The sequence below is a fragment of the Prionailurus viverrinus genome, chromosome A3, assembly GCF_022837055.1.
Source record: "Prionailurus viverrinus isolate Anna chromosome A3, UM_Priviv_1.0, whole genome shotgun sequence".
NCBI lineage: Eukaryota > Metazoa > Chordata > Mammalia > Carnivora > Felidae > Prionailurus > Prionailurus viverrinus.
Window position 1 is genome coordinate 120,794,250 of NC_062563.1, and position 14,511 is coordinate 120,808,760.

Below are 14,511 nucleotides of genomic sequence, written 5' to 3' on the forward strand. Positions count from 1 at the left end.
TGTGACTCCTGATCTCGGGGTTGTAAGTTCAAGCCCCACATTGGGTATAGAGATTAAAAATAAAAGTCTTTAAAAAAAAAAAAAAAAAAAAAAAACTTACCTGTTGCCCATAAGGAAATAGGAGGTTTTAATGGAAATGATGAGGCTGGAAATTGTACCTGTGATGACCCAATGCTAAACTAATTTACTTGTTTTCTCATGTTGTTTTAGTGATACTGGATTTCTTATTTTTAAGGGGTGGTCTCTACCCCCTTTTAAAACAGGGAAAATGTAGTCATGGGTAGAGGGAAGGAGGTGAGAATGGCTCTAGGGTAATAATTGTCAGTATTGAGGATTAGAATAACAAAGGGCAGGAAGGTAGGTGACAAAAAGAAATGCTTACTTCCAGGGAAAAATATATATGAGTACACACAAGGATAGAAACAGCCTCAGTGTTTTATAGAGGAAGGCAGAGATAAATCATGGCATCTCAGCTCAGTGGATCAGGCAGCTGTTAAAATGATTAGAAATGAAGACCTTGTAGCAAAACAATTAGTATTTAAAAAAAAGTTAAGTGAAAAAACATTATATATTTTTATCTACCCTATGTACATAATTACATAGAATCATATGTACATTTACAGGGAAATATAGGAAAATGAGAATTGTGGGAAGCAGTTTTTGTAATTTTGTTGTAGTTTTTGTTATAAATACTGTGCTATAAAAATAGAGAAAAATGGGGGGCACCTGGGTGGCTCAGTCGGTTGAGCGTCCGACTTCGGCTCTCACAGCTTGTGGGTTCGAGCCCCACGTCGGGCTCTGTGCTGACAGCTGAGAGCCTGGAGCCTGCTTCGGATTCTGTGTCTTCCTCTCTCTCTGCCCCTAACCCACTCGCATTCTGTCTCTGTCTCTCTCAAAAATAAATAAACATTTAAAAAAAAAAGGTTTTTTTTTAAAATAGGGAAAAATGCAAAGAATGTGTTCAACTCAAGGATGAAAAACAAAACAAAAAAGGAGAAAAAAGTGCTAACTGGTCATTTACACAGTTATTTACTAAGTCATGGAATTTTTGACCTGAGAAGTCTAGCTCGGCAGTTCTCAAATTTTTTGGTCTCAGGACCTCTTTACAATAAAAATTATTGAGGACCCCAAAGAGCTTTTGTTCATGTGAGTTATTTCTATTAATAGTTCTATACTAGAAATTAAAATTGAGAAATTAAAGATATTGTCGTGTAAAAATAACAATGAGAAGTCTGTTGAATCTTAAATGTTTTTATGAAAAAAAGCTATATATTTGAAAACATTTTTATGAAAAAAAGCTATATATTCGAAAACATATTTTTATGAAAAAAAGCTATATATCCCAAAACAAAAAAATTTAACAAGAATGCCATGGTTCTACATTTTTGCAAATCATTTTAATATTTGGCTCAGTTGAAGATAGCTGGGTTGTCCTATCTGCTTATCCTTTCAATCTGTTGTGATATGTTGTTTTAGTTGAAGTGTAGAAAGAAATCTGGCCTCGCGTGGCGAGGAGTTGGGAAAGGGAGGAGTGCTTTAGTAGCTTTTTCAGATGGTTGTGAATCTGCCGCCTTGCCTCTGGAATGCCCACTGTTTGCCTATAAGAGAATGAGATTGAGAAGGGCAAATAATGTCTGAGAATTCTATGCAAATAGCCCCAGCCTCAGGGACTCATTGAAAATGTTTTAGGAACCAACAGGGCAGCTTCTGAACACACTTGAGAACTACTGCTCTACCCTTTGATAGGTGACAAAACTGAAACCAGACGGGTAAGCGATTTTCCCCAAATCACATGGTTTATTGAAGACACTACTGGGACACAGTTCTGGTTTCATTCCTCATGATTTTGGAGGACTTCACATTACACTATGACCTTAGAACAACTTTTGTAAGCTGACCCTGAGCATTTTTATCAGGGTCTAATGAGATGTCATATATAATTGTTCCTTTTCATCTCGAAGATTAAAAAAGAAGCCTCCATGATAGGTGAGTCAAAACTTTTTAGAGAAAGTAGCATTAGAATTACAGGTAGACTTGTAAAAATTAATTTTAATATTAGATATAAAATAACAAATTAGATATAAAATATATAGAAATATTAATTAAAACATATATTTAAGTTTTGGTTGCTACCCCTTGCTAGCTAAAAAACACTTCTTAGTATCTTCTTTCTCAGTAATGTTACGGGGACACTTTTCATTTTTTTGTTGCTTTGTTACAGTTATGTGCATATCCATAGGAAGAGGCATGTTCTATATCTGGACCTCCATTCAAATGTTTGGTGACTTTCTGGTTTTGTTTTTCATGTTGTTCACTCATTCCTCCGAGATTCCACGGAGGTGTGAGAAACATTAGGGACTTGGATGCCTGAGATGGAAAACACTTTGGAAAACTTTATTTGGCCTAATTGAGTAGATATTTTTCAAATTTCACCCACGCACGGGTATCGGTAAAGGGCCTTTGTAGGGTAGGTTCTTACTATTATCACCCTCATTCAGCCCTCTTGCTCGCCCCTTCCCTCCCTCAAGTCAGTGTTGGCCTCCAGCCTCTGTCCTGAATCTGAGGCTTTCCTTCTTATTTCTTCATCTTTTTTGAGTTTTATTGCAAAAGCCTTTCTTGCTCTACATCTACTTTATCCTCCCTTTTCTGTTCCCTACTTACCAGTTTTTTTTTTTTAAGATTATTCTTAATAAGAATTGTCTCCAATTTATATACAATGAAATCAAGATTCTCATAGTTGCCAAACAGATACACAGAAGTGAGTCTGTAGTCTCCTGTTTGCATGATGGAACCATCACTGCAAAGGTGTCATGGTGGATCAGATACAAATGCTGGAGGTCTCCATCCTCCTGACTAGCCACCCCGGTGCCTTCACTTGTTGCTTCCAATTTGAGGTGAACGGATTAGTGGTAAAAATCACTTGTTTTATAATATACTGGCAAAATCTTTGAGTCGGCTCTAACCAATTTTTCCTTTTTTTTTTTTCCTTCCTGAAATAAAGTATTTTAAAGTTTTATGGGGAAACACTCCATTTCATATACCCTGTTTTTCACCTCAAGAAAAGGTGGTGGGACTGAGAACGTAGTTACTTGGGAGAGTGAGATGAGATTCTGGGTGCCTTTTGGTGTCCACATGCTCCAGTCCTCATTCCCTCCCCCTGCCTTTGAATGGTGGGACCAGGGCTTGTTAGAAAAGCACTACTTACTGGGCCTGTATCTCCTGCTCTCCTGTGTTCACCCTTTTGTCTCTGCCCTTCTTTAGGAATAAAGTTGGAAGTGGGGGCCTCCGTGTCCAGGTTATAATCACAGAGCTCTCCCATCTAGTTGTAAGACATTCCTCTTTCCTCCTTTTTTCTTTCCTTTTTTGGAGCAGGAAAGGTGCTTTGTGGGTTAGAGGAAATAAGGAAAATTCATTAATTTGAAAAATTTTGATAATCTGTTCTATCTATATCTCATGGCTCTATTTTTTCTAAACTGTTTTCTCATTTTTTTGTATCCAGTGGAATATAATTATACCGGTGTTTCACATACAGTGGAAGCTTCGTATGTATTTATTTAAAAGAGAGAAATAAAGATGAAACAGAAAAATGCAGTCTAGCTGGGGAGATGATGTAATGGGGGGGTGATGGACATTGGATGTTTAGGCTCTAATTTCGTCCAATTCTTCCCTTTAGTTTTCTTTCTTTCTTTCTGTACAAGAAAGTTGTTAAATGATGTTTAAGAGTGTTTGCTCCTCACTGCAGTATTTATTTAGTGATAACACACCAATGTTATGAAATGCTGGAGATACGGTAAACAATAAATGGAGTAGTTCTGCTTTCACTGATTTTTTTAATGTTTATTTATTGTTTTATTTTGAGAGAGAGAGAGCGAGCGAGAGCAAGCATGGGAGAGGAGCAGAAAGAGAGGTAGAGAGAATCCCGAGCAGGCTCCACACTGTCAGTGGGGAGCCTGACTTGGGGCTTGATTCCATGAACGGTGAGATTATGACCTGAGCCAAAATCAAGAGTCGGGCACTTAACCACCTGAGCCACCCAGGCGTCCCTCACTGATGTTGTTTTATAATAAGGTGTGGGATGTCTGTCTCCCCACTGGTTAACATAAATAGTAGTTTGAAGGACAGCTGAGTTCCTGTGCTGGCTTTGTGTCCTATTTGAGTAGGACCTTCACAAGTCATATAAATGCTTCTTTATTTTCTCATCTGTAATATGAAGTTAGTCATAATACCTAACCTATTTACCTGGTACAGTTGTTTTAAGACTCAAAATAATGTGTGTGGAAATGCATGTGACTATTGTAGTGACATACAGTATGTTGCATTGTCTCTAGTAATGTAAAATATTGTATTTTGCTATGGAATTTCACAAGGATTTCATTACAACTTGGTTGGGAGGATTCTAGATCAACGTAATTTTGGAATTCATTAATAATATAAAGTATGTTTTCTCTTCTTCTCTTTACAGAAAAAGATCATGCTAAATATGTTTTTAGACACAATGATGGCCGATCCTCCCCCCCAGTGCCTTGTCTGGCTACCTCTCATGCATAGGCTTGCCCATGTTGAGAATGGTAAGCGGAACTTTTATCATTCAGTTTCTTGTGCTATAGGAAATACACGAGCTGATAGTATTTTGTAATGTCCTTAGCTATTACCATTGAAAATTATAATTGACATTTGTTGTCACTCTGTCATTTGGATTTGTGATTTTAGCTTTCAAAAGAGGGATATTTCTTTCTTTTTTTAAATTACAAGTTCATTTATTTTTTTAATGCTTATTTTACTCTTGAGAGAGAAAGAGAGACAGACAGACAGACAGAGCATGAATGGGGAGGGGCAGAGCGAGAGGGAGACACAGAATCTGAAGCAGGCTCCAGGCTCTGAGCTGTCAGCACAGAGTCCGATGTGGGGCTCGAACCCACGAACTGTGAGGTCAGACACAGGTGAAGTCAGACACTTACCCTACTGAACCACCCAGGCACCTCGATGGATATTTATTTCTTAAAGAAAAGTAAGGGAAGGGGACTTATTACTTAGGGTACCAAGAAATAGTAGTATCAAACTTTGTGGTTCACACTCTTGGCTTTTCCCCCTGAGATTTCAGGTGATTGTTTTCTACTTGAACCGACCTGATTTACCCATGCCTTCCTTTTTTCCTTTAATTTATAAAATTCATAGTTCTAAAAAATTGCATATATGCAGTATCACCCACTAAAATTATAATGCTTTTAGAGTAGTTTCAAGGAGAATAGCTAAGGTAGGATTTGGTACTTCATACATCTTTACTACTTCCTTTACTATTTTACCTTGAATTACTCTTGGTGTCTTTTCCAGGAATTTGACTAAATCTGTTTTGCTTAAAATGACAGTTATCTCTTAGTAACTTCTTAATTTTTTCTTCTGCTGTTATCCATTTATCTCATTGTTTAGGTTGTCTGAGTTTGTTAAAGGAAAGGCTGAAGTTTTTTATGTAACCTCCCTCCTTCCTCTCGGGGCCTTTGCCTGTATCTTATTCCGCCAAAGAGAACCAGTAACAAGTGAAAGGAGCTAAAAAGCAGAGCCCTTTTTCCCTTTGTAAGAATGAAATACACTTCCATACTCTTTTTATCTTCTCTCTGTCCCATCCATATCTTCTGTTTTTAAACCTCTCAGCCTTTTGCCCCACTGTGGCTTTAGTTCACAGGTACCTTAGATTCAGGATTATTTTCTTAAAGGTCTAGAATCTCTTGACTAAACTAAAACAGTTAAATAATTTTTTAACAAGATTTTTGGATAGAGATTTATACTGTTAAATTATTACAGTATTATTAGTTCTTTTGGAGGCAATACTTTTAACCTGAAGTGTTTTAGTACTTTTATATTCAATTTGTTTTCATGAAATCATTTTGTATTTGCTATGCCAAGTAGAAAGAATCTCTTTTGTTCTGATTTTTTTGTTATCATTGTGAACATTTTACTGTTACTTTGTGTATAGTGTATTACTTGTTGATTACATTCTTATGAGGTTAGTGATACAGAGAAATAGTATGAACTCATTGCAATATCTTAAAAATAAAACATGTTACCTATCACGGCAACATTTATCTACATACCTTAATTTTTATGGCGGGAAGTAAATTCTAAAATTATGGTATTTCTATATATTTCTATATGGTATTTTTGTTGTTGTTTGGGCTTTTTCTATGGAATTCATCTCTGGAATCATATTGAAGTTACTATTAATAAGGACAGATATCTATTTGCTTAAGCAGAAGTTGCACTTTTTTTATTGAAAAATCCAAGCATATAATATATAAGAAGATACAACATGATGTATTCTTCCAAAAAGAATACTTTTACCAAAACTTGATCTTATTTATAATTGACCCAGTACATAGGTGATCCTTTCCTTATTCTGGCTCTCCTTTCCATCTGGTCAGCCCCTTATACTATCTAATGTAAGTGTTGGCTCTTGACTGGTGTAGAAGAAAAGAAAAATCACATAGACATGCATATTCATCCAAGATTATCAGAATATACTTGATAATTTAATATTAATATACCTATATTTAATATGTATATATTTTTAATTTTTTGAATGTTTATTTTTGAGAGAGAGAGAGAGAGAGACAGAGACAGAGAATGAGTGGGGGAGAGTCAGAGAGAGGGTGACACAGAATCTGAAGCAGGTTCCAGGCTCTGAGCTGTCAGCACAGAGCCCGATGTAGGGCTCAAACTCATGAGCCGTGAGATCATGACCTGAGCTGAAGTCGGACGCTCAACCGACTGAGCCACCCAGGTGCCCCTATATATTATTTAATATTAACTGAAAGTTATATAGAATTATAAATTCTGATATGCTGATGTTGACTGTGTTGATATTAGCTCCAGATTGATTTGAGAGTAGTGTTCTTTGGTGGAACTTTACTAGATTGTATAGTTTTAATTTGGAGCACAGAGTCTTATCAGCACTTTCATTATTCCTTAGAAATATCTTGATGACAAAATGCTTGAATTTCTTAGAGGAATTATGTCCTTTGGAGTTCTTATTCCTGATTTTACTTTTTATAGTCGTTAATGATCTTGTTACATTGTTTTCTTCACCAAGTACTCCTTTTTTTTTTACCCCCCTGAGTCTTGATGTACATTTTTGGAAACAGAACCCAAAATCCTTGTTTTATTTTTTTGAGAGAGAGAGAGGGTGCAAGTGAGCGAGGGGCAGAGAGAGAGGGAGAGAGATGTGGGGCTCACTTGAAGTGGGGCTCTAGCTCACCTGATGTGGGGTTCAAGCTTACCTGAAGTAGGGCTTGAACTCACGAACTGTGAGATCGTGACCTGAGCCAAAGTCAGATGCATAACCGACTGAGCCACCCAGGCGCCCCCCAAACCCTTATTATTGAAATAAGATTGGATTTGTATACATATTGCTAGAAAGAGTTATTTAAATGAAGATTGGAATACTATATGCCCTTTTCCTATTGACTTCCATTTCTTGTGTTCAGAATTGAATTGCCAGAGGGAACAATTATGTTACCAACACTTAAAAGAATAAACAACTGTCTTTAATATACAGTTATGCATTGCCCACTTCCCACTCAGTGAACTGGATGTTCAGGCTGTAAGAGAATCCCAGCAATCTCTATGAATCCTGACTGGTACCTGGCAGGTTTGCATAAGGTGACATGCTGTATGAACGGAGAAAAGGGTGACAGGTCCCTAAGATTCCCTTCCTCCAAATCCCCACTGCTTTGTTGGTCTAGAGTACTTTATTTTACTGTTTTGCTACTTAGAACTCTTACCTAAAACTAACATGGTAATATGTCTAGCCTTACTTTTTTTACCAGTAACCACAAACTTGTGCCCAGGCATGTTGTAGCATTTAGTTCAGCCAACATTTGAAGGCCTTCAGTTGAAGGTACTGTGTAAAATACCATTTTCAGGTAACAGACACCCATAGTATATCATTCCAGGTGTTATTAGAAAAGGAAACAAATGTCTGTACAGCTGACAATGATAAATCTCTTTAACGTTTATTTATTTTTGGGACAGGGAGAGACACAGCATGAACGGGGGAGGGGCAGAGAGAGAGGGAGACACAGAATCGGAAACAGGCTCCAGGCTCTGAGCCATCAGCCCAGAGCCTGACGCGGGGCTCGAACTCACGAACCGCGAGATCGTGACCTGGCTGAAGTCAGACGCTTAACCGACTGCGCCACCCAGGTGCCCCGATAAATCTCTTTAAAAAGCAATGGGTTTGAAAAATAAATTTTAGACTCAAAGTTTCTCTTCTTATATATTTATCTGAATTTGAGAAGCATGAGTCTCGTTTTAAAGAAATTGGTTATTTTCTAAGGTGAATTGGAAGGTAATATTCTTCTCTTTAATGTTTATTTATTTATTTTGAGAGAGAGCAAGCAAGCACGCGTGCACATGCAACACATGAGCAGGGGAGGGGCAGAGAGGGAGGGAGACAGTCTCAGCAGGTTCTATGCTCAGAGTGGAGCCCGACAGGGGGCTCAATGTCACCGCCAGGAGGTCACGGACTAAGCCTGTATCAAGAGTTAGAGGCTTGGGGCGCCTGGGTGGCGCAGTCGGTTAAGCGTCCGACTTCAGCCAGGTCACGATCTCGCGGTCCGTGAGTTCGAGCCCCGCGTCGGGCTCTGGGCTGATGGCTCAGAGCCGGGAGCCTGTTTCCGATTCTGTGTCTCCCTCTCTCTCTGCCCTTCCCCCGTTCATGCTCTGTCTCTCTCTGTCCCCAAAATAAATAAACGTTGAAAAAAAATTTTTTTTAAAGAGTTAGAGGCTTAACCTATTAAGCCACCGGGCACCCCTGGAATGTAATATTGTAACTTGAAAAACTTTTCTCATTTATTGTTTTCCCCCCTTATTCTAGTAAATGGCGGCTCAGTTAACTAGGAGATGCTTCAGAGTTTTCAGTGTTAGTGTTGTTTTCACTTTTGCTTTTTTGCATCAGGTGTGGTTTTCCAGTGTATTGACTTGACTCTCCGAGTGAAAGTAAGATAACTTGCTTCTCCTCCTCTCCCGCCCCTTCTCCCCTGCCCTGCTGTCTGCCTGCCACAAGTCTTCCACCCCGTGGAGTGCTCCTATTGCCGGTGTGAGAGTATGATGGGCTTCCGGTACCGATGCCAGCAGTGCCACAACTACCAGCTCTGCCAAAACTGCTTTTGGCGTGGCCACGCCAGCGGCCCTCACAGCAACCAACACCAGATGAAGGAGCACTCCTCCTGGGTAACTGCTTCGTGTGTCAGTCCGGGTCCCCCGCTGTTCATCTTTCATCGCCAACAGCACCAGGAGGGTTTCCCGATAGGTCCCTGGCAAAGAGGGACGTGGTGCAGTCAGATCTAGGTGCCAACACTTGGGATGGGTTGTGAGCGTGTTGCGCTTCATCACCTGATTTTAAAAGCAGAATCTTTAAAGTTTCAGGAGCTGGAGGTATTATTACAGTTGAAATGGAAAAGTAAGCGAGAAGTGTCTTCTTATTTTAAAACTGTGCAAAGGGTATTCTCCCAAAGCTTCCTCTCTGAGCTTTATGTGGGATTGAAAGTTCTTTTTTTTAAAGCATATTTTCTTCACGTCTGTAGGGCTTAAATGGGGTAAAGAAAGCTGCATGAAATAAAGGGGTTAATTTTTGTCTCTCTGAAGTTGGGGAAATATTGTATTTTACAGTTGCCACATCAGTGTCCTTATTTTCAAAAGTAGTCTTTTATTTTTATTAAAAAAATTTTTTTTAACGTTTATTTATTTTTGAGACAGAGAGAGACAGAGCATGAAGGGGGGAGGGGCAGAGAGAGAAGGAGACACAGAATCGGAAGCAGGCTCCAGGCTCTGAGCCATCAGCCCAGAGCCCGACGCGGGGCCCGAACTCATGGACCGCGAGATCATGACCTGAGCTGAAGTCGGACGCTTAACCGACTGCGCCACCCAGGCGCCCCAAAAGTAGTCTTTTAAGTAACAGTATTTGGGTGGAGGTTGATGTGTGATTTTCCTATAGTGTTTACAAATCATGCAACAAGCTTAGCATCAATCATTTTTCTTCCCGTCTCTCAATTTATTTTCAGAGTCTTAAAAATGCCATATATTTTTTTAATGTTTATTTGAGAGAGAGAGAGAGAGAGAGAGAGAGAGGGGTGGGGAGCAGGGAGGGGCAGAGAAAGAGGAGGACTGTTCACTGACTGCAGAGAGCCCGATGTGGGACTTGAACTCACGAACCATGAGATTATGACCTGAGCCGAAGTCAGGTGCTCAACCGACTGAGCCACCCAGGCAACCCCCACAAAATGCCGTACTTTTATTTCCAAAAAGTTGTTTTAAAAACTTTTCCCTCTGGTTTTCATTTGTTGGTTGGTTGGTTTGCTAAAGGGTAGAACATATAGAGGGTCGTAAGTGTAATTCAGGATTTAGGTTCTTACCCTTGGTCATCCTACTGGACTTTAAGTATTTAGAAAGCTTCAGTAATCAGGATTTTTTTTTCTTTCCCTTTTTTCTAATTAGTCTTTTTAAAACTCAACCAAGAACAAAAAGAAGGTAAGTTCATATCAGGGATTAGTTAAAAAAAAAAAAAAAGAACAACTTTCAATCCATGTGTGCACTTTACTTCCTACATCTCTGACATGTTAGAGGTAGGTTTTTGTTTTTTGTTTTTTGTTTTTATCAGATAGGTTTTCAGTTACACTTAACCATAAAATTTGTGTTAAACTGAACATCCTTTCTGGGGTTTTGTTGTGTTGTAAATTCTAATCCTGTTTTTGGTTGAGGAGTGATTATTTAAAAATTTTTTAAACAAGCAAAGGAAAAAAATACAACATAGTAGTCTCTTCCCTTTTTCATTGAATAGAGATAGTTTATAGATTTCCAAGTTGTTGCTTTTCCCTTTCTTAAAGTACAAGTGTCCCTTGGTGGTAAATGATTTGTTAATGTTTTTCCCACTGTTTTTTGTTTAGAGTCTAACTCTCAGCACTGAGATAGCTCTTTGCTCTGTTACCTTTTGTAATGATTGGATTCATTGGGATGTTTCTTTTGACAATTCTCATCTACATGTTGGGCTAGAGAATGAGGAGCTTGGGGTGCCTGGGTAGCTCAGCCAGTTAGGCGTCCAACTTCGGCTCAGGTCATGATCTTGCGGTTTGTGGGTTGAGCCCCACATCGGGCTCTGTGCTGACAGCTCAGAGCCTGGAGCCTGCTTCAGATTCTGTGTCTCCCTCTCTCTCTCTGCCCCTCCCCCGCTCACACTCTGTCTTTCTCCCCTTCAAAATAAATAAACATTAAAAAAATTAAAAAAACAGAGAGAGAATGAGGAACTTGTTCATCTTAATTTGAACTTGCTCATTTAGCTAATTTATAACCCTTTTAGAAATGGGAATTTTACATTTTTTTAAAATATAAGTGACTGAATATTGCTTTATGATTTACAAAGCAGGTTTTCCTGTGCTTTATTTCATTGAGCAAAAGCATACATAAAGTACGGAAATCACAGTGAATTTTTGTGCTTCTGCTTGATTCTCATAACACTCTTGTGTAGTAAGTCATATCCCCATTTGTTGTTATTTTTATTTCAGCTTTGTTGTTTTTTAAATTTTATTTATTTTTGTTATAGTGACTTAAGATTTCAAGAAAAGTCATGAACAATACGCATGCATCATTTTGAAGTTGCTATCTGTTTTGAATTTTGATGAGTATGTGCATTATGTGTGATGCATCTTGGTAACGTTTTTTAGCAGTGTGTGTGTGTGTGTGTGTGTGTGTGTGTGTGTGTGTGTGTATGTATGTGACTTGTTTTCAGGATTAGAACTCTGTATGTATAATACCCTTGCTCTTTGAGGAAGATCTGAATGAATTTTGAGACTGATGTGGGTAAAGAAGTTTCCACTAACAAAAAGATGTGTAATCTCTTTAATAGTCATTTCTTTGACATTTGCCCACTGTTTATACGAGTATTTGAATAACTATTTCTCTGTGTTCACAAGGGATACATTTAGTGTACGTTTAACAAGTTTGTATATGAATTTGCATTGTAGATTTGATAGGTGTTATATTGGTGTTTGGAAGTTTATTTTGATTTTTCCAAAAGTTTGTTTAATATTTTGTCTAAGTAACTATGCAGTGTAATTCATTATTCTGTCAGGCATCAATCCATTCATTTGACTTTACTTTAGAAAAAAATGCTATATGGTGATTCATTCTGTGCATTCATTATTCATTCAAAAGATATTATTTGAACTCATGCTGTGCGTACCAGGCACTATTACAGGCATATGAGATACATCTACGAACAGAACCGGACAAAGATTCCTGCTCAGTGGGGCTTGAATTTTAAGGGGTGTGAAAGAGACCATGAGGGCTCACCGACATTGCTCTTTTCCCATTTTTGCTTGGCATGCATCTAGACTACATTTCTCAGCTTCCCTGTATCTAAGAAAAACCATGTAAATACTAGTTAGCAGTGGAATGTGAACAGAGTGATATGTGTCTTCCCAGAATAAGACCATTAATAGCCGAGGGCCTTTTCTGTCCTCTCTACCACAGCTTAGGGGAGAGAACTTCATTAGGACCCAGAGGAAGATGAAACCATAAATGAAAGGAAACTGGGTCCTTGAATGATGGGTGGAGAAGAATATCCTGCTGCCCTGCTTGACTTTGATCAAGAGAGCTAGGAGCAAGAGAGAAACCTTATGTTAAGCTACTGAGGTTTTAGTGTTGGCTATAGTAGCTGGTTCTGGAAGTAAGTTCTATTACCGCAAAACCTTGAGATTTGTGTTGTTGGCTTAGCAGTCAGGTAGCCCTGATAAGGACACCGATGTTGGAGGTGGGAAGGACAGAAATCTATGTTATGCAGTGGTGACCAGTGGCTAAATTTGTCATCCATAATAACTTAGAAGGTCCACTTCTTGCCACCTGAGCTCTGGGTCAAATGTTGGAAAGGATTGAAGTGCGAGTGTGTGTTGACTGTCTTTTGTTAGGTCTTACACGAAAGAGATGAGCTTAAGAAAGAATTGTCTAGTTTTCAAGCAAAAAATGAAAGGGAATAGAGAAAGTTCTGACAGTTGGAGCAGTGACAGGAAAAACAGATTGCTTGTAGACCCTAGAGAGCAATAGGTAAGAGTTGAGAAAGGCTTTGAGCCACAAAGGCCTAGTGAACCTTCTCAGTCAAAGAAAGATGACAGTCCTATGGCAAAGATCGGATCAGGGCATGAGTTCTCATTCTTGGCTGTTCATCAGAATTACCTTGCTCTCACTTACATAGCTTCTGATTTAATGGGTCAAAGGTACATGAAACCTAGATAAGACAGTTTTTAAAAGTTCCCCCAAGTGATTGCATCGTGCAGCCAACGTTGGAAACTGCTGACCTGTTGTTTCATCTGGACTCCAGGTGGCTTCTGTTAGTTCAAAGTGAGAGGAACGGAGGCAAAGACATAAATCAGCCTTAAGAATTATGTCCAGGAAAGGACTTTGTGTGCGGTTACTGGCACATGGAACTGACTGGAAACAAATAGATCAAAGGCCTACTAAGTTTTTGAGGGAATTATATATTGGCAAAGGAACTAGGAGCCTACACTTAACAAGCCCCTGACTGTTCTAACTGTAAGACTACTTTCTAACGACCCAGAACTTGCTCTGGAAAGAGGTGGTCTGTGAAGGCTGAAGGCATGCCAGAGCCCACTTTGCCAAGGAGGATATTAGATAAGGAAGAACCTTGTGCTTGTGCTCCTCCATTGTGTGTTGGGCCTGGGGAAGGTGGGTGTGGATCATCTGCCCGATCCGTTCATAGGGTCCATCATTTGGAGCTACGCATGATCCTGATGAAGAAGACTGTGATAGACCCAGACGTCCTGGACTTGTCTTTAGATGCACGGACTGAGTGGCACTTCACATTTTCTTTTTGGAGAGGTTTGAGTGTGTTTTGTTTGTAGGAAAAGGGAGGAAACATTTTGTGATCAGAAGTACTTATCTATATCCATGTTTTGCTTTTCTTCCTGGACCTGTACCTGGATGATCTAGCCCGTCATCCATGCAGCCTGACACGGCCATATGACTAGTTCTGACCGGTGGGATTTGTTTGCAGGTGATCTGTGTTACTTCTGGGTCAGGGCTGTTTAAAGCAGATGTGTCTCATCTTCTCTTTACCCTTCCCACTCCCACTAGACATTGGCCACATGGGATGATCTTTGAAGAAAGTAATAGCGGCAGAAGCCCTTGCATGAAAGGGAGCTGGGTACCTAGTAGATGGATCAGAGCCCCTCTGCCAATTTACACTAGACTTGCACATGAACAAGAAATCAAAAAGCAGAATCCAGAGTATAGGGTCATAGAGGCCTTGTTGAGAAAGTGAGATTTGAACAGAGTCTTTGGTGTATGATAGTAGACATCTGGGGAAGAGGAGGCATTTTCAGCATGAATCCTGTGAGTAGGAGTGTGTTTCTGAGTTCAGGGAACAGCAGAGAAGCTTATGTGGCCAGAGTGGAGTCAACAGGAGGAGGTCTATAGGAAAGGAGGACAGCTCACAAGGGCCTTTCTGAC

The 14,511-nt window shown here is 39.3% G+C and overlaps 1 protein-coding gene across 4 annotated transcripts in view; it reads left to right on the forward strand.

The window, feature by feature from the left end:
- Positions 1 to 14,511, forward strand: part of DTNB (dystrobrevin beta) — a 245,529-nt gene that overhangs the window by 78,685 nt on the left and 152,333 nt on the right. For all 4 annotated transcript variants that reach the window (XM_047853827.1, XM_047853828.1, XM_047853825.1 and 1 more), the window contains exons 7-8: positions 4,463 to 4,568; positions 9,059 to 9,225. In XM_047853827.1, the coding sequence (XP_047709783.1) occupies positions 4,463 to 4,568; positions 9,059 to 9,225 (273 nt within the window). The remainder of the gene's footprint in view (positions 1 to 4,462; positions 4,569 to 9,058; positions 9,226 to 14,511) is intronic.